The sequence below is a fragment of the Plecotus auritus genome (assembly GCF_963455305.1).
Source record: "Plecotus auritus genome assembly, chromosome: 6".
NCBI classification, from domain to species: domain Eukaryota; kingdom Metazoa; phylum Chordata; class Mammalia; order Chiroptera; family Vespertilionidae; genus Plecotus; species Plecotus auritus.
The window spans coordinates 90,804,641-90,829,985 of record NC_137773.1 but is presented as its reverse complement, the minus strand read 5'-3'; the positions used below and the strand labels follow the sequence as shown (position 1 = coordinate 90,829,985).

At 43.6% G+C, this 25,345-nt stretch overlaps 1 protein-coding gene across 1 annotated transcript in view; it reads left to right on the top strand.

The window, feature by feature from the left end:
* The window catches only part of LOC308250002 (uncharacterized protein), a 41,554-nt gene that overhangs the window by 9,926 nt on the left and 6,283 nt on the right, over positions 1-25,345 (top strand). Inside the window, exons 2-3 of the mRNA XM_080672211.1 lie at positions 21,773-21,899; positions 24,692-24,764. Of these exons, the coding sequence (XP_080528337.1) occupies positions 21,812-21,899; positions 24,692-24,764 (161 nt within the window). The 5' untranslated portion in view covers positions 21,773-21,811. The remainder of the gene's footprint in view (positions 1-21,772; positions 21,900-24,691; positions 24,765-25,345) is intronic.

Sequence of the window (25,345 nt, the reverse complement as noted above, 5' to 3'; positions counted from 1 at the left end):
AAAAATTAATGAACAACGTCGTAGAAGCAACAATCTTGACAGGACCTTTCAAAGGTGAAGATGTCCTCATTCCTATGATTCCAACGGATATGCCATTTCAATTTAAGAGATTGCAATTCCCAATTCGATTGGCGTTTGCAATCACCATCAACAAAGCTCAGGGCCAATCTTTAGAATTGTGTAGTTTAGATCTAGACACGGATTGCTTTTCACATGGACAATTATATGTTGCGTGTTCTAGAGTCGGCAAACCAGACAATCTCTATATCTGCACAGACAATGGAACAACAAAAAATATTGTATACCCACAAGCATTGTGAAATTAAATATATTAGAAACATGCTCTTTCTCTTTTCTTTCTTTTCCATTTAACCAGACTGAGCCACAGCAACGCGTAGCCAGGTACAGCTACTTATTTAAATAAATTAAATTCTAGAATGGTTAAAAATGGATATGTAAGTTTCTGCATTTATTTGCAGTACACCTGTAAAATAGAAAAATGCACCTTAAGACTCACTGCCCACATATGCTAGTCCCTCCAGCACTGTTTCTCCAGTTAACTCCTAAATAGAGTTTTGATTTTTGCTCAACAAATATTCCTATGTATACCAAGTCTAGCCACTACCGCTGGATACTCCACACCGTTTTGGTGGGGCAGGGTCTCAGGAAGTCCTCAGGATGAGGCCAGCAGAGTTTATCAGATTCAAACAGACCAAAATTTGACCATGTGAGCGAGTACTCTGTACAGGTGGTGCCTGGAAAGGAAAAATGGCCCCAGACCTAGAGCCACACTGCTCAGTCTGTGCCAGATTCTCCAGGAACCTGATCTCTGCAGGACAGGCCCACTAAGTGTAAGGCAGGTGGGGCTCGGGGTCTCCCTTGACGGGGAGGTGCCCGTCAGGCTTGGGGAAGGTGGGTGGAGTGGCATGCAGCCTTGAGCACCCAACTATGTCTGTCCTGGATTCTTCCCACACCTCAGCATGGTGGAGCCACTAGGAGGGACGTGCTGTTGGGAGTCCTTTAAAGTGGTAAGGCAGGTGGGACTAGGGCATCTCTCTTGACAGGGAGGCACCAGTCAGGTTCACAGGAAACTTTGGGGAATGACCCCTTCCCCGGAGGCACACAACTCAGTCACTGACACCTTAGAGTCTGCCCACACTCAGGCCCAGGCAGCTGACTCCCCAGCAGAGCACAATATCTGAGTGTTTGTCTTACCTTGTAATTAGCACTTGGACTATTCATTTTAAAATATATATCTTTATTAGTTTCAGAGAGGAAGGGAGGAGAGAGAGAGAGAAATATCTATGATGGAAGAGAATAATCCATAGACTGCCTCCTGTTGCTCCCCTCCCCCTGGGGATCGAACCTGCAACTGGTCATCTGTCCTAAACAGATATGGAACTGTGACCTCCTGGTTCAGAGGTGGATACTCAACCACTGAGCCATGCAGTTTGGGCAAACTGTATTTTTTTATGGTTGCCTGCTGACAGCTTGAGCCTCAGTCCGCTCTTGTCCCTATTGCCTCCCAGTTGAACAAGCTGATAAGAAAGCCTGGGTGGTGTCTCCTATAGAGCAGGCAGGTGATTCAAACCACAGAATCCCTGCCTGTGCAGAACTCTTGCCCAGGATCCATCTTCGAAGCCCCACGTGACCACACCAGGCTCCATATCTGGCTCTGAAGCCAGGTCTCAGCTGCTTGAGAGGCCAGCCTGGCCCTCCTTTGAGACCTCTATGTGAGTCCTAAGGCTTTTCCTGCTCTCTTGGTGTGGGTGTGAGGGGTGACACACCAGCATCACTCTCATCCACACCTCTGCAGGTGACCATAACACTTGAACTTGCTGCCAGGAACAGCACATCCCAACATACCAGCCGTGTGGGTCTGTCTTCTATTTCTCAGACTTGCTCACCTAGGTGCCAGGTGGATGGTGCTGGGAGCTGTGCTGCCCCATGTGGCATTGCTGAGCCTGTTGCGTCTCACTCCTATGTATCAGAATGGGAGTTTTCATGCATTTCTAGACAATTGGCAGGCAGAGTATGGTATTGGGCCCTCTTTAAAGTGGTCCTGGAATCATTTGCTGTGGCTCTGCCAGTTAAATAAATGTGTGACCAAAGATAGCATGCTAATTTTTTCAAATATATTTTATTGATTATTTACAGAGAGGAAGGGAGTGGGATAGAGAGTTAGAAACACTGATGAGAGAGAAACATCGATCAGCTGCCTCCTGCACACCTCCTACTGGGGATGTGCCTGCAACCAAGGTACGTGCCCTTGACCGGAATCAAACCTGGGGCCCTTGAGTCTGCAGGTCGACGCTCTATCCACTGAGCCAAACCAGTTAGGGCAGCATGCTAATTTTTAAGTTGATGATATTGTATGGCCCATGAATGATGTTATAACTATCCAAATGGCCCTTGGCAGAAAATAGGTTCCCAGCCCCTGCTCTATCTATCTATATAATAGAGGAATATGCTAATTAGCTGGGACAATGTAACATCACAACCGGGCCTGTGGGCACTGATCCACAACTTCGGGGAGACTGACTCTACCAGGCCACCCGGAGGCCATGTGGCTGGGCCACAGGGTGGCCGAACCCGGTGCCCATTCAAGACGTGAAACCAAGAGGAGGTGCGGGAGGAAATCCAGAGAATGGGATGTGGGGGTTCAAGATTCACTTCCTTTGGGCTTTGTCCTTTTTTACCTTGGTCCTTTTCCTTCGGGCCTGGAGCGTAAGCAGTGCAGGAGAGAGGGATGGATGAAGGGCGAATGTGGAAGAAAGGAGGTGACCCAAGTGAGGGTGGAGAACTAGCAGCTGCGAGAGGCCCAGCTGTGGGGCCGCCTGAGGTGTGGCTCCCGGGCAAACGCTGCAGATTTGGCGAAGTGGCCAGCCAGGAGGTAGGTGGCCCAAGGGGCGCAGAGCAGCTCCGATGAGGAGTGTACCAGAGGGGGCACTGGCCGGGGCAAGAGGACGCCAGGGGGGAATCTGCCTCGCCCGTAGAGTGAGCTTCTACAGTGGCCCCAACGCGCAGGTCGGCCTGGTGGGGAACAATGTGGAAGGATGCCCGGGTGGAGGGGTGCAGATTCGTAGCCCTGAGTGGGGTTGAGGGGCAGTGCCACCTCAGTGGAGGGGGCGCCGCACTGCTGGGTACCTGACTGCTGTGGTTCGGAGAAGCTCCCGGCGCTAACTGGACCTCGCCCCATAGGCCTGTGCACTTGACAGGCAGCAACTCCTGCTCCCGCCTTGGCCCAAAAGCATGCCCATGCCCATGGCAGTGCACGCCTTATGTGATGAGTGTGGAGCGTATCACGTGCTCTGGAGAAGGCAGGGAAGTAAAGAAGGGGGGCGGGGGAGAGGGAAGATTGGGGGGCATCTTTGATGAAGAGGTGCTTGAGAATGAGGCTCGGAAGCCTGATGGGGAGGTTTGCTTTGTTTGCCCCACGCCTGCCCCTTAGGAAGGGCAGAGAGCATGGCTTTGAGGCTCCCTGCATGCTGAATCAGGTTCAGCAGCCAACTGGAATTGACCTCAGTTTCCTGGTCTGTAAAATGGATTAAGCATGCCCCAGTGCCTTTGCTGACCTTTGAGGACCAATTGAGATACTATATAAAGAAAATGAGGGAAGAAGTGAGAAAGAAAAGGAAGGGCAAGCAACACGAAAGAAAGATTAGAAGGAACTTGTAAACCTATTGTCACTTAAATAGGGAATATAGTCAATAATGTTGTAATGACAGTATGATGCCAGGTCAGTACTGGAAATATCGGGGAACACTTTGTAAAGTATATGATTATCTACCACTATTCTGTAACTAATATAAAACCTGAAACTAATACAAAATAATATTGAATGTGAAGAAATAAAAATAGGAGTAAAATTTTCGTAAATTTCATTTTAAATAAAGGCTGTAAAGGAAGGAAGGAAGGGGGAGATTACAAATAGTGTTTTTCATTTTACCACTTTATAGTCTTTTCAGTACATGAAAGACAGTTGTCTTTATATGGTGCTTTTATACTTTTTTAAGTCGTTATCTCATTTGATGTTCAGGGCACTTAAAGACAAGATAGTTATTCCCTCCACTATTCAAAGAAAGGAAATCTTGGTGTCTGGCCTCAATGATTCAATTGTCAAGCCGTTATTGTAAAACATGGTTGGTGAAATTTTCTGTGAAGGGTAATATCTATACTAATAAAAGCCTTGGGGGTGATTAGGCCAGCAGGGGAGGCGTTAGGCATCAATAAGGTTGGCAGGAGATTAGGGGGCGATCAGGCTGGCAGGCAGAAGTGGTTAGGGGCAATCAGACAGGCAGGCAGGCGAGCAGTTAGGAGCCAGCTGTCCCAGATTGTGAGAGGGATCAGTCCTAAACCGGCAGTTGGACATCTCCCGAGGGGTCCCAGATTGGAGAGGGTGCAGCCTGGGCTGAGGGACACCCCCCATCCCCGTGCATGAATTTTGTGCACCAGGCCACTTCTAGTAAAAATAATTAGTGTTCAACCGGGAGTTTGTCTTATTCCTTACTCTTCCTGGACTTAAGACAAGAGAGGTTCTCCTATTTTGTCATTGCTCCACTGAATAGATCATTGTTTTCTCTGGCATTACAAGTGGTGAGTGGGAACCTTTTCTCTGTTCCCTACACATAGACATCAGTGAGTATGATGTGTTTCTGGGAGCAGCATTTAGGGGAATTATGCTGTGGGCAGGTCCTATGCCTGTGATAGACTTTCCTGCTGCTGGAACTCACATGAGAGCTCAGAAATGAGACCGGTTGGGAGAAGAGCCCCTAGAGTAGCATCAAGTTTTTGGAGAAAATCACTTTTGTAACTTTTATGTCTTTAAATTGAAAAAAATATTTTTAACCTATTGGGATGACATTGGTTAGGAAACTTATATAAGAATCAAGTGTGGGAGAAAACCAAGATGGTGGCATAGGTAAACAACTAAATTGCCTCGCACAATCATATCAAAACTACAACTAAAAGACAAAACAGACACCATCCAGAACCACAGGAAAGCTGGCTGAGAGGAAATTCTACAACTAGAAGGAAAGAGGAAAGCACATTGAGACTCAGAGGAGCTGCAAAAGGCTGAGGTACGGAGATGCGCACGCGGAGAGGATGGGCAGCTGAATGCACAGGCGGCTCAGTGCGCGGCTGGCTTTCTAAAGCGGGAGGGAGACAGAAGCTCCGAACTACTCTGAACTCCAGTCCCAGGTGAGACTCTGGGAAACCAGACTCACTCGGGGGGAATCTGGATTGTCAGGAAAAGAGAAAGCACACTGAGACTTGGGAGCTGCGGAAGGCAGAGGTCCAGAGGCGCACACGCGCAGGGAGGACTGACTGCTCAGTGCACGGACAGCACAGTGCGCAGCTGGCTTTCCAAAGCAGGAGAGGGAGACGGAAGCTCCCAACTGTGCTGAACTCCAGTTCCGGGCGAGTTTCTGGAAACCCAGACTCATTTGGGGAGAAACTGGACTGTCTGGCAGTGGGTGAAACTTGAGGGCAGCTTTCTCTCAGAGGTGCTTGCAGTGATTACTGAGGGACACTGAGACCCAGGGACCTCATAGGGCAGGGCTGACGAAAGCCAAGGCTGTCTGCTCCACCCTGACACTCTGCCTCATCCAAGCTGAGCACAGAGGCTTTTGCAACTTTGCAAGTCTTGTCTTATAAGGGTGTCTCCAGCACAGAAGTTCTCCCAGTGTAGACACAGCTGATCCTCACAGCCAATTGGCCTGGAGGTCAATTCCTCCCAGTGATACCAACAACAATCAAGACTTAACTATAACAAGGCTGAGCACACAGTCCACAAAGGGGTGCACCAAGAGTGTCCACCTCAGGTAACTGGGGAGGCTGAGCCACTGTGCCCTAGAGGACACCTACCACACAAAGCCATTCTGTCAACTCAGGGAAGCAGTGAAAATGCAGAGACAAAGAAATCGATCACAAACGAAAGAAATGGAGGAAAGCAAACAACTGGATATAGAGTTCAAAATCATGGTTATAAGGTTTTTGAAGAATTTCCTAGAAAATGCCAATAAATTTAAAAAGACCCTCGAGGGTATGAAAAAGGAGCAACTAGAAATTAAACATAACACTGACTGAAATAAAAAATATTATACAGAGACCTAACAGCAGACTAGAGGACCGCAAAAATCAAGTCAAAGATTTGAAATACAAAGAAGCAAAAAACACTCAACCGGAAAAGCAAAAAGGAAAAAGAATCCAAAAATTTGAAGATAGTGTAAGGAGCCTCTGGGACAACATCGAGTGTACCAACATCCGAATTATGGGGGTGCCAGAAGAGAGAGCAAGTTACTGAAAACCTATTTGAAGAAATAATGACTGAAAACTTCCCCCACCTGGTAAAAGAAATAGACTTACAAGTCCAGGAAGTGCACAGAACCCCAAACAAAAGGAATCCAAAGAAGAACACACCAAGACACATCATAATTAAAATGCCAAGAGCAAAAGACAAAGAGAGAATAATAAAAGCAGCAAGAAAAAAACAGTTAATTACCTACAAGGGAGACCCATATGATTGTCAGCTGATTTCTCAACAGAAAGTATGCAGGCCAGAAGGGAGTGGCAAGAAATATTCTAAGTGATGAATAGCAAGAACCTACAACCAAGATTACTCTACCCAGCAAAGCTATCATTCAGAATTGAAGGACAGATAAAGAGCTTCCCAGATAAGAAAAAGCTAAAGGAGTTCATCACCACCAAACCAGTATTATATGAAATGCTGAAAGGTATTCTTTAAGAAGAGGAAGAAGAAGAAAAAGGCAAAGATAAAAATTATGAACAACAAGTACATGTCTATCAACAAGTGAATCTAAAATACAAGTGAATAAAAAATCTGAGGAACAGAATAAACTGGTGAATATAATAGAATCAGGGGCATAGAAAGGGAGTGAGTGGACCGACAATTATCGGGGGTAAAAGGGTGTGGGGGGTGTGGGAAGAGACTGGACAAATGCGTACGCTTATGGATGAGGACAGTGTGGGGGAGGTAAGGGCAGAGGGTGGGGAGGGAACCGGGTGGAGGGGAGCTATCGGGTGGGGGGGGGGAAGAGGAACAATTGTAATAATCTGAACAATAAAGATTTATTAGCCCTCGCTGGTTTGGCTCAGTGGATAGAGCGTCGGCCTGCGGACTGAAGGGTCCCAGGTTCGTTTCCGGTCAAGGGCATGTACCTTGGTTGCGGGCACATCCCCAGTGGGGAGTGTGCAGGAGGCAGCTGATCAATGTTTCTCTCTCATCGATGTTTCTAACTCTCTATCCCTTTCCCTTCCTCTCTGTAAAAAATCAATAAAATATATTAAAAAAAAAGATTTATTAAAAAAACATTCAAGTGTACAATTTTATAATACATCTTGTGTACATTTTATTGTGTTTTCCCCAGCCAAAGTCTCCTTCCATTACCATTTAATCCTCCCCTTTACCCCCTTTTACCTCCTGACACTCCCCTTTCCTTCTGTTACCCCATGCTGTTGTCTGAGTCTAAGAGTTTGTTTGTATTGCAACCCTCTGCCCCTCTGACGGCTGACAGTCTGTTCTCTGTATCTATGAGTCTCTGTAGACTTTGTTAGTTTCTCTTCTTTACATTCCAAATATAAATGTAATCACGTGATATTTGTGTTTTTCTTACTGGTATTATTCACTTACCATAATGCACTCCAGGTCCATTCATGCTGTCACAGAGGGTAAGATGTCCTTCATTTTTACTGCTGAATTTAATTGAGTTGGACCTCGGTTTTTTATCCACTCACCTACTGATGGACACTTGTGCTTCTTTCAATTCTGGCCTATTGTAAATAACGCTACAATGAACACAGGGTTGCATATTTTCTTTTGCTTTAGTGTTTTGAGTTTTTTTGGATATATTCCCAGAAGTGAATTGGCTCGGTCATTGCCGGGTTGATGCAACAGATGAATGGATTACTCTGACACAAAGTTTGCTTTGAAAGAGAGGCCTAAGGTACTGCCTGGCTAAAAGAACCCAGGCAGCTTCGATTGCCTGCCTCTTTAGGATTTTATTGTAACAGAAGTTTAAGATAAAGTTTATCTTTCAGATACAATCAGTTAAGGTAAGTAATTTTGGGAGGAAACTTACGTTTGTAATATCCTTTAAGCAAGGACACCAAAGACTAAGTATAAGGATTCCAATAAACACCCGATGTCTGCACATGCACAGAATTGTTTGGAAAGGTCAAGGAATAACTAGGGGCACTGCCTTCGGCACACCCCTAGGTCAAAATTTCAATAAACAGGGCATGCAGCCTTCTGCACACTTCCCTTATTTCAGAATGTCCTCCTTACAAACTTTCCAACCAAGTCTTGGGTGCTCCCAACATCTTCCCCTTTTTAGTTTTGCTGAATATACTGGTAAAAGACAGAGGGAGGCGATGAACTTTCTGCTTTGGAATATCAGAGTCCGTGAATTCCCATTTACTGTTCCAGTTCTGATTTTACAGGCTATGAGAAAAATAAAAAGAGGGATGGTTAGTGATCTGGAATGTGTAGAGTGTGAGTACGCTCCAATAATTGCTTAGCCTTTGCCATCAGCTTCATCATCATTACCCAGATTATTCTGGGGGCCATCTGGATCTGGGGAAGGCACATCATCCAGGGCCCTGGAGTCCCCAGGCCCAAATTCCTCATTTCTGGAAGAGGATTGGTCCGATGCCATGCCATTGCAGTGTTTAATCTGTCGAGCTGGAATACACCGTGGCCCTTAGGGGCTAGTAACATATGCATATCCTCTCCCCCATGTTAATAATTCATTGGATCCCATCTAGTTATTAGTGTCTACATCTCGCCAAAAGACTTATGGTTGCTGAGATGGGGTTATTTAGGTCAGGCACTGTTCTACAGAGGATTGAAAATGATCATTCAGATTCAAAAATTAAAGGTAAAGAATGCTTTAGATAGTAGTATAGCAGGGTCGTTCAGTCCCATATACCCCCCTTTTTTATTAGCATACCCTTCAGGGTACTGAGGTAATGTTCAATGGAGGCCTGCCCTTGTGGATTGTAAGGGATTCCTGTGGAATGCTGGACAAAGTTCTGCAAAAGGCAGTGAAGCCAAGGATGTTATAAGCAGACCCATTATGAGTTTTCCTTGGTTAATATAGCTACAATTGGAACAGGTCTTATTGAATTCATGCAAAGAACTTTACTGCTACTTATTAAAAATTGCTAAATACTAGAGGGACAGGTAGGGAGAAAATACATAATTTACCAAATTTTTTTTATATATATATATATTTTATTGATTTTTTACAGAGAGGAAAGGAGAGGGACAGAGAGTTAGAAACATCGATGAGAGAGAAACATCGATCAGCTGCCTCCTGCACACCCCCCACTGGGTATGTGCCCGCAACCCAGGTACATGCCCTTGACCGGAATCGAACCTGGGACCCTTCAGTCTGCAGGCCGACGCTCTATCCACTGAGCCAAACCGATCAGGGCACCAAATTTCTTTAAATATGCTTCCTTATATCTAAAAATAAAAAAAGTTTAAGAATTAGCTATACTTGCAAATGACATGGAATATTGTCCCTTCTGCAAAACACAATATTCCTGAATAACAGAGCTATAAATGAAAGCATAATATAGTTATTATTTGACCAAGCTTCCCATGTGCTTTAAGCAGAAAATTTTCCTTCATGAGAGAAGAAACAAATACTTGATGCATTCCAGAGCCGATTGGAGTGATCTAAAGCCAATTCTAGGTCAAGAAAGAGTTTCTTAAAATTCAAACCCTGGAAGGATTGTCAAATTTATTTTACCAAAAGTTCATATATCAAAGTGTATTAAGCACAAACATAGGCTAGCAAACTTCAGTTCCCATGATGAAAAGATGGCTTTAAAAGAAATTCCTGATTAATAGAACCATTTTAATAATTTATAGAACTTTTGCTTCCTGGGTAGAAAAACAGGAAAGATCATTTCCCTTTTACCAGACTAGAAAAGGACTATCCAAAATAAGGTTTATTCTCTAACTTCATTTGTCCTTGGGTGTGGTCAGCAAATGACACTAATTGGATTTCTCTGTCTATCTCCCTCAGTACATTGATATAAGGTGTTTACCATCTGGTTATAACCTCTGGTTAGGGAGGCAAAATGCAAATCATTTCCTCTTAAGTGAACTTGGTTTAGGGAAGATGGGATTTACTAGATGGCTCCAAATTGCTGTTTTACCATCTCAGTTTCCCTATTCCCCTGGTCCTGGCTTACTGGCCTGTGTCATTTATACAATTTCTTTTCAACATTTCTCATCACAAAATCCCACAACTTCCACAAACTTTCTACCACTTTCACAAATCTTTCTTCAGACACCTTATAACTCAAAATAACCAGGTTTAGATTCCACTTTTCCCTTCAAAATGCATCTCCATGCCTCATGCCTTCTATTATACCAAAGCCATACTTTCTTTCCAATTAGTTAGAATTCTTAAAAATATTAATATTTAGGTAGCATGTAAGTAATTAACATTCCTCAGATGAGTAATACATTCACATTTTAAAAGCTGCTTCAAATAAAATACAAGACTTATTCATTAACAGATTTAAATCCAGCCTGTAGATTCTCCATATGAGGCAAATTCAGATTAATATTTCAGGATCCTGTTATTTCAAAATGCCTAGATATTTAATAGTTTTTACTATTTAATCCAAGCAAACTCCAAAGTTTTAAGTTACCAAGGACTTTGGAAAACTATTTAGGCATATATAAATACCCCTGATAAAGCTTTATCATATACCCTTCATTTTAGTTATATTTATTTTTGCCTTAATTACTTTTGAGATTTTAAAGCCAATTATTATTACCCAAGGCATTTTCTTGGCAAATTTTATAATAGGGGTTACTCACTGGCTTTTAGTGACTTTAATGTTTGTTTCTTTTTTCTTTTTGCAAAAATGGGAGTGGCCCCCTACTGCTATTTCTGCAACCTTCCGGAAGGCACTTCTACAGGTCTAATCCTCCTAGGAGAAAGACTTGAGGGGTTTAAATAATTATTTCCCATATTTTTTCTCTTTCAGTAGTCTAACAACATGAAATCTTACCTATAAGAAAAGATATTGTCCTAGGCAGTTTGGCTCAGTGGATACAGCATCAGACTGTGAACTGAAGAGTCCCAGGTTCAATTCTGGTCAAGGGCACATGTCTGGGTTGCGGGCTCAGTCTAACGTGCAAGAGGCAGCCAATCAATGGTTCCCTCTTGTCATTGATGCTTCTATCTCTCTCTTCCTCTCCTTTCCTCTCTGAAATAAATAAAAAGGTATTAAAAAAAAAAGAAGAGATGTTAAAAACAAAAAATCCTACAGTAAATAAATGGGTACTCATAAAAGAGTGGACTGGGACATTAGCCTTAGAATCTTATCTCACACTGACCCATCACAGCAAATGGGTTCTGAGTGGCACAAAGCCCAAACAGCAGAGAGAGAGGATTCCCTGTGTTCATGAAACAGCAAAGTAAAGTCCCCAAAGATAAGAAAGCAAAGAACATCAGTAACCAAGTTACATTACAGACAGACAAGAACTTTCACTAGATAATGACTGTCACTAGATGATGACTGATGACTTGTGAGGGAGAGCAGGAAGGGTCCCCAAGATAAGAATTCTTGGCAACTGCTGGGAAGTTCCTGCAATCCCTGCCACGTGTTCAGCGTACCACAGGTAGGTGGGGCCTGTAGCAGTATGCCCCATCCTTAAACAAATTAAACCAAACAACAAAGACAAAAAACAACTATCAACAGAGACACTCTATGGACAATATTTACAGGCACGCATAACCCACAGACAAGATTTAATGAATCAGAGTTGTTTTCATGGACCTTTCTGATGTGTTACAGTGCCCGGGACTTACAGCCAGAATTCAGCCCAGTGGGCTCCCAGTAAACACCACAAACAGCCCATTGTTCACAGATCTCATCATATTCTGCTCTCAAAATTAAATATTGACTGTAGTCCAGAGTACTTTTGGCCAAAATCTGCCAGTCCCAAGGCATCTTATGGTAATTTTCAGACAAGGCATGAAGGAGTCCTTTTGTAAATGGACTGTTAGCCCATTTTCTCTCAAAGGAGAGTGGTTCATGTATCCAATTACCTTGCATCTTGCATAAATGGGCAAGCCAAAAGCTCTCTTTCTAACATAGCTTGCCTGACACATGATCCCAAACTGAGGATTTAGTTGATGAGCCTTCCCACACTGGAGGCAGAGGATCGGGGGCCTTCGATATTACCGGCTTTACAGGCTCTACTGCAGGAGGAGGGGGCGGTGATAAATCCTCCTGGTGTTCTGTAGGCTTTTGATCCTCAATATGAAGTGGGCATAGTGCAGCTCCATCAAGATCCCACATAATCAAAGATGACAAAGGCACTTGTTTTCCCTGGTTCTGATTTCTCTTTAAATTCCTACCTACTTGTTCCTAGAGATCAAGGTCTAATGTTCTAGCATCAGGGAACCAAAGGTTATCCTACATAATTAAGAGGTAATTTGCAAATTGATCCTCACACCCTCGCACAAGATGGCCACCCCCATGTGGTCAATATGGCCACCACAAGGTGGCCTGCAAGGGAGGGTACTTGGGGGCAACCAGACCAGGAGGGGAGAGCAGTTGGGGGCAACTGGGCCAGCAAGGGAGGGCAGTTGGGGGCAAACAGGCCAGCAGGGGAGGGCAGTTGGGGGCAAACAGGCCAGCAGGGGAGGGCAGTTGGGGGTGCCCGGTCTGGCAGGGGAGGGCAGTTGGGGGCAAACAGGCCAGCAGGGGAGGGCAGTTGGGGGCACCCGGTCTGGCAGGGGAGGGCAGTTGCGGGCGACCAGGCCAGCATGGGAGGGCAGTTGGGGGTGACTGGTCTGGCAGGGGAGGGCAGTTAGGGGCAACCGGTCTGGCAGGGGAGGGCAGTTGGAGGTTACTGGGCCAGCAGTGGAGGGCAGTTGGGGACAATCGGGCTGGCAGGGGAGGGCAGTTGGGGGCAATCGGGCTGGCAGGGGAACAGTTAGGCATCAATCAGGCTGGCAGGGGAGTGGTTAGGGGGTGATCAGGCTAGCATGCAGAAGTGGTTAGGGGCAATCAGGCAGGCAGGCAGGCAAGTGGTTGGGAGCCAGAAGTCCCGGATTGTGAGAGGGATGTCCGACTGCCGGATATCCCTCGAGGGGTCCCAGATTGGAGAGAGTGCAGGCTGGGCTGAGGGACACCCCTCCAGTGCACGAATTCCGTGCACCCGGACTCTAGGAAATTATAATAGTCTGCAAATGGCCCTTTAATTATTTCCTTGTAGCCGAGGCACCATTTGCTTTTCACAACTGTTTAAGCACAGTTATATATTGTTCCCATGTGTGGTGCAACCAGCAGTGTCATCAGGAGCTCTGCTCTGAGCCGCATTGTCCTGGTGCTGTCCTCTCGCCAACACCACCCCCCACTGTTCCTCACCATCCCCATCTGTTGGGTGACCTGAGGGGTTTTCGGGGTTCCCACTCGCATCCGCCTTGGCCTGGCGCCACTCACTCACCTACTGCACCATCCTGTAGCAGTCCGCTCTCATCTGGGCCCATCAGGGCCAGCACCGCCTCCACTGATACCCACTACTAGCACTGCGTTGCTGGCACCTGCCATGTTTTGTGCTGCCCACTGGTGGTCAGCATACGTCATAGTGAGCTGTGGAACTCCCAGGGACAATTTCCATATTACCCTTTTATTGTACAGGATACTATCTTTATTGTGTATTCTTGCCTCCTTTGTCAAATATCCTGTGACCATAAAGGCATGGGTTTATACCTAGGCTCTCTGTTCCGTTCCACTGATTTATATGCTGTTTTCAGGCCAGGACCATGCTGTTTTGATTACTATGGACTTGTAGTACAGTTGGATATTAGGTAGTGTGATTCATCCACATTTGTTCTTCTATCTCAAGAATGCTGTTGCTATTCAGGGTGCTTTGTGGTCTATGTAAAATTTTTGAATATTCTAGTTATGTAAGATTGATCATGGGAATCTTTATATGAATTGCATTGAAGCTATAGATAGTTTTGGGTACTATGGATATTTTAATTATATTAATTTTTCCTCTCCATAAACACCATATATACTTCCATGTATAGTTTGCATTCCAATTACAGTTTACCTTTAATTTTATTTTGTACTAGAGGCCTGGTGCACGAAATTTGTGCATGGGTGGGGGGGTGGTGTCCCTCAGCCCAGCCTGCACCCTCTCCAATCTTGGACCCCTCGAGGGATGTTTGACTGCCCGTTTACAGGGATCGGGCCATGGGGTGTGGACAGCCTGGGTGAGGGGCTGAGGGCTGTTTTCAGGCGGGCCACACCCCCTTCAGGGTGGGAGTCCCTGCTGGGGTGTCTGGCAAGCCTGGGTGAGGGGCTCATGACTATTTGCAGGCTGGCCACACCCCCCAATGAACCAAGCTCCCAGCCCCTCCTTTTTTTCTTTTCTTTTCTTTTTTTTTTTTTTCAACGCTTCCTTGAGCAGAGGCCAGGGCCAGCTGGAAGCAGGTATCTGGGATTTATTTATCTTCCATAATTGAAACTTTGTAGCCTTGAGCGGAGGCCAGGGCCAGCCATAGCAGGCAGGAAGCTTGGCTTCCCCCATCACAGGGGGCAACCCAAGCCTCCTGCTCACTCCAGCTCCATGGCCGCCGCCATCTTTGTTGGGTTAATTTGCATACTCACTCCTGATTGGCTGGTGGGTGTAGCAGAGTGATGGTCAAAATGCATGTTTCTCTTTTATTAGTGTAGATTAATTTCAGGTGAAACTAATTCCAACATGAAAATATTGCAGATCTCAATAAAGGCCCTTGTACATGCCAAGTCTTAAATTGTTTCATAAGGTCCAGGCCCCAATTATAGTGTCACAATTCCGCTGGAAAGACTTCTTTTGAGTTTGATCTTATGATTTCAATATACGTGTTTATGTGTCTTAAAAAGCAGTATGAAGTAACCCTCAGGCTCATTAGTGGAGAACTTTCGTAGTGGGCTAAGTTGCCCTGTCTTGCTCATGCCTGAGCTCTGACTCTAACGTCTTATCTCCATGAAATGAGAGAGGCAAAAGAAGGTCAAACTGAGTTACTGACAAATAATATAAAAACAAATGATCATTCACACTCCTCAACAAGAATATATTCATTCATTCAGGTGTATCTGACTGCTTCTAATAATATGGAGTACTTCAGGACAATATGGCCAAGTACATTTTGTTCTAACTTGAATTTTCACACACCGCCTGGCCTCTCCTGTTTGGTGATGAGAATAGAAGAGAAAGCTATCAGGCCTTTGTTGTATTCACAGTCACTAAAGCTTTATACAGACATGACAGTATGTTTCATGGACGGCTGCATCAAATGGTGGTTATAATGGAGATGAGTTTTCTCACAAGGAATCGATAGGCTTAAAATAGAAGTATTTTATTTTATTTATTTTATATTTTTGAAAATGTCTTTATTGATTAAAGTATTACATATGTGTCCTCATCCCTCCATTAACCCCCCAACCCACCCCCCCCTACCCCCACTCATGCCCTCACTCTCCTAGTGTTCGTGTCCATTGGTTAGGCTTATATTCATGCATACAAGTCCTTTGATTGATCTCTCCTCCTTTCCCCCACCCTCCCCTATCTTCCCTCTGAGGTTTGGCAGTCTGATCGATGCTTCTCTGTCTCTGGATCTGTCCCTGTTCATCAGTTTATGTTGTTCATTATATTCCACAAATGAGTGAGATCATGTGGTATTTATCTTTCTCAGACTGGCATATTTCACTTGGCATAATGCTCTCCAGTTCCATCCATGCTGTTGCAAATGGTAAGAACTCCTTCTTTTTTACTGCAGCGTAGTATTCCATTGTGTAGATGTACCACAGTTTTTTAATCCACTCATCTGCTGATGGGCACTTAGGCTGTTTCCAAATCTTAGCTATGGTGAATTGTGCTGCTATGAACATAGGGGTGGATATATCCTTTCTGATTGGTGTTTCTAGTTTCTTGGGATATATTCCTAAAAGTGGGATCACTGGGTCAAATGAGAGTTCCATTTTTAGTTTTTCGAGGAAACTCCATACTGTTCTCCACAATGGCTGCACCAGTCTGCATACCCACCACCAGTGCAAAAGAGTTCCTTTTTCTCTGCATCCTCGCCAGCACTTGTCATTTGTTGATGATAGCCGTTCTGACAGGTGTGAGATGATACCGCATTGTTGTTTTGATTTGCATCTCTCGGATAATTAGTGACTTTGAGCATGTTTTCATATGTCTCTTAGCCTTCCTTCTGTCCTTCTTCGATAAGTGTCTATTTATGTCCTTTGCCCATTTTTTATTGGATTGTTTATCTTCTTTTTGTTAAGTTATATGAATTCCCTGTAAATGTTGGAGATTAAACCCTTATCGGTGATGACATTGGCAAATATGTTCTCCCATGCAGTGGGCTTTCTTATTGTTTTGTTGATGGTTTCTTTTGCTGTGCAAAAGCTTTTTATTTTGATGTAGTCCCATTTGTTTATTTTCTCTTTAGTTTCCATTGCCCTAGGAGCAGTATCGGTGAAGAAGTTCCTTTGGCATATGTCTGAGATTTCCCTGCCTGTGGATTCCTCTAGTATTTTTATGGTTTCCTGTCTTATGTTTAAGTCCTTTATCCATTTTGAGTTTATTTTTGTGTATGGTGTAAGTTGGTGGTCTAGTTTCATTTTTTACATGTATCTGTCCAATTTTCCCAACACCATTTGTTAAAGAGACTGTTTTGACTCCATTGTATGTTCATGCCTCCTTTGTCAAATATTAATTGGGCATAGTGGTTTGGGTCGATTTCTGGGTTCTCTATTCTATTCCATTGATCTATATGTCTGTTCTTGTGCCAGTACCAGGTAGTTTTGAGAATAGTGGCTTTGTAATACAGTTTGATATCTGGTATTGAGATCCCACCTCCTTTGTTCTTCTTTCTCAGGATTGCTGCAGCTATTCAGGGTCTTTTTTTTATTCCAGATGAATTTTTGGAAAGTTTGTTGTAGGTCTGTGAAATATGCCATTGGTATTTTAATGGCGATTGCATTAAATCTGTAGATTGCTTTGGGTAGTATGGACATTTTGATGATGTTGAGTCTACCAATCCATGAACATGGTATGTTCTTCCATCTGTTTATGTCTTCCTCTATCTCTTTTCTCAGTGTCCTGTAGTTTTTCGCATATAGGTCTTTTACCTTCTTAGTTAAGTTTATTCCTAGGTATCTTAATTTTTTTGGTGCGATGGTAAATGGGATTGCTTTTTTAGTCTCTCTTTTTATAAGTTCACTATTGGTGTATAGGAATGTCATAGATTTCTTGGAATTAATTTTGTATCCTGCTACATTGCTGAATTCATTTATTAAGTCTAATAATTTTTTGATGGAGTCTTTTGGGTTTTCTATGTACAGTATCATGTCATCTGCAAATAAGGACAGTTTTACTTCTTCTTTTCCAATTTGGATGCATTTTATTTCTTCTTCTTGTCTGATCGCAATGGCTAGTACTTCCAGTACTTTGTTGAACAGGAATGGTGAGAGTGGGCATCCCTGTCTTGTTCCTGTTCTTACGGGAAATGGTTTTAGTTTTGTCGGTTGAGTATGATGTTGGCTGTGGGTTTTTTCATAATGGCTTTTATTATGTTGAGGTATGATCCTTCTATTCCCACCTTGCTGAGAGTTTTTATCAAGAAGGGGTGTTGGATTTTGTCAAATGCTTTTTCTGCATCAATTGAAATGATTATGTGATTTTTATCTCTCAATTTGTTTATGTGATGTATCACGTTTATTGATTTGCAGATATTGTACCATCCTTGCATCCCCGGGATAAATCCTACTTCATCATGGTGTATCTTTCTGATGTATTGCTGGATCTGATTTGCTGGAATTTTGTTGAGGATTTTGACATCTATGTTCATGAGGAATATTGGCCTATAATTCTCTTTCATTGTGTTGTCTTTATCTGGTTTTGGTATAGGGTGATGCTGGCTTCATAGAATGAGCTTGGAAGTGTTCCTTCCTCTTGAATTTTTTTGGAATAGTCTGAGGAGGATAGGTTTTAGTTCTTCCTTGAATGTTTGGTATAATTCCCTTGTGAAGCCATGTGGCCCTGGGCTTTTGTTTGCTGGGTGCTTTTTGATGACTGCTTCAATTTCATCCATAGTTATCGGCCTATTGAGATTTTTAGAATCTTCCTGATTGAGTTTTGGAAGGTTGTATTTTTCTAGGAATATGTCCATTTCCTTCAGGTTGTCTAGTTAGTTGGAGTAGAGTTGTTCATAGTATTTTTTAACGATCCTCTGTATTTCTGTGGGGTCTGTTGTTATTTCGCCTCTCTCATTTCTGATTTTGTTTATTTGAGTCCTCTCTCTTTGCTTCTTGGTGAGCCTGGCTAGAGGTTCATCAATCTTGTTTATCCTTTCAAAGAACCAGCTCTTGGTTTCATTGATCTTTTGTATTGTTTTTTGGTCTCTATATCATTTATCTCTGCTCTGATCTTTATTATCTCCTTCCTTCTGCTCATTCTGGGCTTTTCTTGTTGCTCTTTTTCTAATTATTTGAGTTGTAGAGTTAGATGACTTACTACCATTTTTTCTTGCTTTTTGAGGTAGGCCTGTAGAGCTATGAATTTCCCTCTCAGGACTGCTTTCATTATATCCCATAGGTTTTGGATTGTTGTGTTTTTGTTGTCATTAGTTTCCAGGATGCTTTTAATTTCTTCTTTGATCTCATTGGTAACCCAGTCATTATTTAATAGCATGCTATTCAGCTTCCAAGTGTTTGAGATTTTTAGATTCTTTTTATTGTAGTTTATTTCTAATTTTATGGCATTGTGGTCTGAGAAGATGCTTGGTATGATTTCAGTCTTCTTGAATTTGGGGAGACTTTGCTTGTGACCCAATATGTGGTCTATTTTTGAAAATGTCCCATGTGCACTTGAGAAGAACGTATATTCCATGGCTTTGAGATGCAATGTTCTGAAGATGTCAGTTAAGTCCATCTGATCTAGTGAGTCATTTAGGATTGCTGTGTCTTTGCTGATTTTTTGTCTAGAGGATTTATCCAGTGATGTCAGTGGTGTATTAAAGTCCCCTATTATGATTGTATTGTTGTTGATCTCTCCCTTTATATCTTCCAGGAGTTTTGTTATGTATTTGGGTGCTCCTGCGTTGGGTGCATATATGTTTATCAGGGTTATATCCTGTTGTTGTATCAATCCGTTTAGTATTATGAAGTGGCCTTCCTTATCTCTTGTTATGGCCTTCACTTTGAGGTCTATTTTGTCAGATATAAGTATTGCTACCCCAGCTTTTTTTTCATTTCCATTTGCCTGAAACATATTTTTCCATCCCTTCACTTTCAATCTGTGTGAGTCCCTTGTTCTGAGGTGGGTCTCTTGTAGACAGCATATATATGGGTCGTGTATTTTTTATCCATTCAGCCACTCGATGTCTTTTGATTGGAGCATTTAGTCCATTTACATTTAAAGCATTACTGAAAGGTACTTGTTTGTAGTCATATCTATTTTTGTGTATGTGTTCTTTATTACATTTTTATTTCTTCTTTTTACAGTATTCCCTTTAGCATTTCTTACATTGCTGGTTTGGTGGTGATAAACTCCCTTAGCCTTTTTTTGTCTGCGAAGCTCCTGATGTCCCCTTCAATTTTGATTGATAGTCTTGCTGGATAGAGTATTCTTGGATTCAGTCCTTTGCTTTGCAACACTTTGTATACCTTCTTCCATTCCCTTCTAGCTTAATGTGTTTCTGTTGAGAAATCATTTGATAATCTGATGGTGGATCCTTTGTAGGTAACCCTCTGTCTCTCTTGACACCTTTAAGATTCTCTCTTTGTTGTTAATATTTGCCATTGAAATTATGACGTGTCTTGGTGTGGGTCTTTTGGGATTGATCCTGCTTGGGACTCTCTGTACTTGTGTAACTTTTTTCTTCCCCATATCCGTGAAGTTTTCTGTCATTATTTCTTCAAATAGATTTTTTAATCCTTGCTGCTCTTCCTGTCCTTCTGGCAGCCCTATTATACGTATGTTACTTCATTTCATGTTGTCCCAAAGCTCCCTTAGGCTTTCCTCCTGCTTTTTAATTTTTTTCTCCAGTTGCTGTTCAGATTTGGCTTGTTTTTTCATCTGACTCACTAATTCGGTCCTCTGCCTCTTCTAGTCTACTGTTGAAACTTTCCATGGTGTTTTTGATTGTAGCTATATCACTTTTCATTTCTTCTTGATTCTTGCATAGGTTGTTGATTTTCTCATCTATCCAATGTATGAATTCCACGACCATTACTCTGAATTCTTTTTCAGTCATGTTGCATGCTTCAAATTTCACTAATTTCCTTTCTTGGCGACTCCTCATTTTCTTTCCTCTGGGGATTGTGTCCTCTCCCCATTTTGACTATCACCAGAAGGTTCAAACTTTGAGTTGCATGGACCTGGGCCATGTGCCATGAGAGTTTTGCACCACCCAAGTGTCACTGAAGTGCTCCGACACTAGGACGTGTGGCTGCTGTGGGTTGGTGGGAACCAGGCTTGCCCAGGGTCAGTGTTACTAGCATTCATTGTGGTCTCATGTGCGCACCTAGAATTATGAACCCCGCCTGCACTGTGCTGTTGGTGTGTGGCAAAAATGGGTCCCATAGCACGTGCCAGGAGTCAGAGTTTACCTGTGTCTGAACCAAGAATCGAGTATCAGAGTCTCTATTGCCTCATGCAGCTTCTTGCTGAGAATTAGGGTCCCTGTGTGCACATGCACCAAGAATTAGAGTCACTGGCTCTTAGCGTGAATGTGCTGTGAGTCAGGGATCCCATGCGCACACTGTAAGAAACAGAGTCAAGTCAGTGATGCTCAGTGCTGCCTCTTGCTGGGAGAATCTGGGTCCTGGTCACCATGGGGGACTGGTGTGTTCTGTAGCACTGTGGCATGCCTGCGCTGCAGAAAACAGACTTGCGTGTGTGCTGTGGAAAACAGACTTCCGTGTGCACTGCGGAAAACAGACTTCCGTGTACGCTTGCCCAGAATTGAAGTCAGGTGGCACTGCCGCCCTGCGTGGGCTTCAGGTTTGGTCACCCGATTGCGTTGAGGGGAGCAGATTCCAGTCTCTGTGCGTGTGCAGGCTCAAATTCCCGTAGCAGTGCTTCGGTCCATGCACGTGCTCCCAAACTCAAATTCCCGTATGGGCACTGCAGTTCCTGCGTGCGCTCCCAAGCTCAAATTCCTGTAGGGGTGCTGTGGCCCGAGCGAGGGGCGGGTCTATCTGTTACTATGGCGCTATCCACGATCCTGTGGGGAGGGGGATAGGCTCTTTGACTCACAGAAATCTGCGGCCAGGAAGTCTGGATTCTTGTCTGTTGGTCTGAAGCTGTGGTTGCAGTTCTCTGTCCCCAGTGGCTGCAGGGTCCTGATTTGCATCTGAGACGCGACTGGGTGGTGCTGAGGCCAGGATCCTAGTTTCAAGCAGTTCTGTTTCTCAAGATTGTGTGGTCTCTGTGCCAAAATAGAAGTATTTTAATGTATTAGTAGAAGTTGTTCAAAGTGTTCTTTACCCTGACCTTAGCAATGAAGACTTGAAGTGATCACAGTAAAATCATATCAATAAATCCCATGTGTTTTTGAGGAAGTGAGTATGGCAAATTAATAATAGTCTTACTCAAGTCATAGACTGGATGTTGGAGACCACGTGTCTTATGTGAATTTATTATGAATTATGTATAGATCCCCAGTGCTGTCATAACCATTCTTCTATATGCATATGTGGGATGTTTTAGGACTCAGTGGCCTTTGAGGATGTTAATGTGGAGTTCACAATGGAGGAGTGGGCTTTCCTGGATCCCACCCAGAAGAAACTCTACACAGATGTGATGATAGAAACCTTCTGGAACCTGGCATCAGTAGGTATGTATCACAAATTTTTTAAAAAATATATTTTTATTGATTTTATTTTTTTAAAATAAATCTTTATTGTTCAGATTATTACAGGTGTTCCTCTTTTTTCCCCCCTAGCTCCCCTCCACCTGATTCCCCACCCCACCCCATGCCCTTACCCCCCGCCACTGTCTTCATCCATAGGTGTAAGCTTTTCATCCAGTCTCTTCCCGCACCCCTCACACCCCCTCCCCCTTGAGAATTGTCATTCCACTCCCTTTCTATGTCCCTGATTCTATTATATTCACCAGTCCATTCTGTTCTTCAGATTTTTTATTCACTTGATTTTTAGATTCACTTGTTGGTAGGTATGTATTTGATGTCATTTTGTTGTTCATAATTTTTATCTTTACCTTTTTCTTCTTCTTCCTCTTCTTAAAGAACACCCTTCAGCATTTCATGTAATCCTAGTTTGGTGGTGATGAACTCCTTTAGCTTTTTCTTGTCTGTGAAGCTCTTTATCTGACCTTCAACTCTGAATGATAGCTTTGCTGGGTAGAATAATCTTGGTTGTAGGTTCTTGCTGTTCATCACTTTGAATATTTCTTGCCACTCCCTTCTGGCCTGCATAGTTTCTGCCGAGAAATCAGCTGACAGTCGTATGGGTGCTCCCTTGTAGGTAACTAACCGTTTTTCTCTTGCTGCTTTCAAGATTCTCTCTTTGTCTCTTGCCCTTGGCATTTTAATTATGATGTGTCTTGGTGTGGTCCTCTTTGGATTCCTCTTGTATGGGGTTCTGTGCGCTTCCTGAACTTGTAAGTCTATTTCTTTCACCAGGTAGGGAAAGTTTTCTATCATTATTTCTTCCAATAGGTTTTCAATATTTTGCTCTTTCTCTTCTTCTGGCACCCCAAAAATTCGGATGTTGGTACGCTTAAAGTTGTCCCAGAGGCTCCTTACACTATCTTCATATTTTTGGATTTTCTCTTTTTGTTTTTCTGCTTGGGTGTTTTTTGTTTCCTCATATTTCAGATCTTTGGTTTGATTCTTGGGGTACGTTGATCTACAGTTGAGTTTCTGTATATTCTTTATTTCAGACAGTGTATGCTTAATTTCTGACTGGTCCTTTTCCATTTTTTTTGGCATTCTCATTAAGGTCCTTGAAGGTCTCACTAAGCTCCTCGGAGGTCTCAACACGTTTCTCGGCAGTTTTTAGAAGATTCTTGAGTAACCTTATAAATGTGGTTCTGAACTCTATGTCGTCCATTAGTTTGCTTTCCTCCATTTCTCTCATTCGTGACATGTTTCTTTGTCTCTGCATTTTGCTGCTTCCTTATGTTGATGGAGTGGCTTTGTGTGGTAGGTGACCTATAGGGGCCAGTAGCTCAGCCTCCCCAATCACCTGAGGTGGACGCCTTTGGTACACCCCTTTGTGGGCTGAGTGCAAAGTCTTGGTGTAGTTAAGCCTTGATTGCTGTTGGTACAGTGGGAGGAATTGACCTCCAGGCCAATTGGCTGTGAGGACCCGCTGTGTCTATAATGGAAAAACTGCTGCGCTGGAGACACGCTTATGGTGCAGGACTTGTTTCAGTGGGGCTTTGGTGCTCACTGAGTCTGCCTCTTGAATGTGTCACTTATGGATGTGAGGAGTTGAAATCTGGTGTCTCACACTGACCACTTGGTACACTGGCTTCTAGATCTCCAATGGGGTGCAGGTCAGCTACTGTCTGAGGCCACCCAACAGGAGCTACAGCGAGAACTACAGTTTTCTCCTCTTTGCTTGGGGTTTGGAGGTTTTGGAGCTGTCTGATCCGGGCTGCAAGTTTGCTAGGTTAAGCTGCGATAGGGCAGGCCAGTCATATGCTAAAGCCGCTGCTTGGAGCTTGGGTGGGTTCGTAGATTGTGCAGGGCGGGGTCTCAGGGTGTGACTAGGCTAGGGCGTGGCAAACAGCGATGGCTGCCAGTAAGCCGGCTCTGCGGCTCTGCTGCTCTGCGTCTCTGACTGTGTCCCCGCATCCCGCGCCCCAGCACAATAAACAATTGTTCCTGCGCACAGCCCTGCAAGCAAGCCTCCCTCACTTTCCGACCCCATGGCAGACAGTCCAGCTTCTCCCCGTAGGAGTTTGGGTCCCCCACATCTCCCTAGAAACGAGTTCTGAGTAATCGGGAGCTTATCTCCCTTCGGGTTGAAAACAGCAGCGCTCCCAGTCACCCGTCGCCAGCCCGATTCGCGTCTCCGTACCTCAGCTTTTCAGCGCTTGTGCACCCCTCAATGCTGTTTGCTCTTTCCTTCTTGTTGTAGAACTTCCACTCAGCCAGCTTTCCCGTGGTTCTGGGTGATAGACGTTTTGTCTTTTAGTTGTAGTTTTGAAATTGTTGTGCAAGGCAGCAGTTTAGGTGTTTACCTACGTCGCCATCTTGGATCTCCTCTATTTTTATTGATTTTAGAGAGGAAGGAGAGGGAGAGAACGAGAGACAAGTTAATGATGAGAGAGAATCACTGATTGGGTACCTCCTGCGCCCTTCACACTGGGGAGCTAGCCTGCAAACCAGCCCTACTGGAAATTGACCTGTGACCTCCCGGGTCATAAGGGTTCATAGGTTGACGGTCAACCACAGAGCAATTCTGGCCTGCAACAACTTGTTACTTATGGAGGCAATTAGAAGAAAACTAGTGTTGCTTGCTCATTAATGCTGTTTCAAAAACTGAAATATGGAAAGGGAGTACATTGGTAATTAAACTAGGAATGATCACAGCTCATTATGTCCTGAAAATCTAGCCATTTTTTATATTCTTTAACAGTTTGTAATGCTTTTTCTAGCATGTATTTTAGAAGAACAATGTGACGGCAATGACAGTGAAGATCAGTATGAAAATCACGGGAGGAATCATAGGTAAGTCGCATTGACATGACAAAGCATTAAGAGCATCTTTGTGTTTTATTAAAATAGGTTTTTATATATATATTTTTATATATTTATATATTTAACTAGAGCCCGATGCACGAAATTGGTGCAAGGGGCTTGGCACTCGCAGCCGCGGCTTCGTCCAGAAGTATGACCGGAAGGACGTTCAGCTGTCTGGTCTAATTAACATATTACGCTTTTATTATCATAGATATATTTTTCATGTATTTCAGAGAGGTAGGAAGAGGGTGAATGAGAAAGAAACATCAATGATGAGGGAGAATTATTGATGGCTGCCTCCTGCATGCCCCACATTTGGAATCATATCCAAAACCTGGGAATGTGCCCTGACCAGAAATTGAACTATGACCACCTGCTTCAGCAGTCAGTGCTCAACCAATGAGCCTCACTGGTGGTGCAAAAATATGTATTTATTGATTTTAGTATGTGGTTTTGAGAGTGAGAGATAAAAAAATCAATAGACTGCCTCCTGCATGCCCTGTACTGGGTTTAATAAGTCTGCAGTTTGGCCCAGTTCCCTTTCAGAGAATTGAACCGGTAAGCCCCTG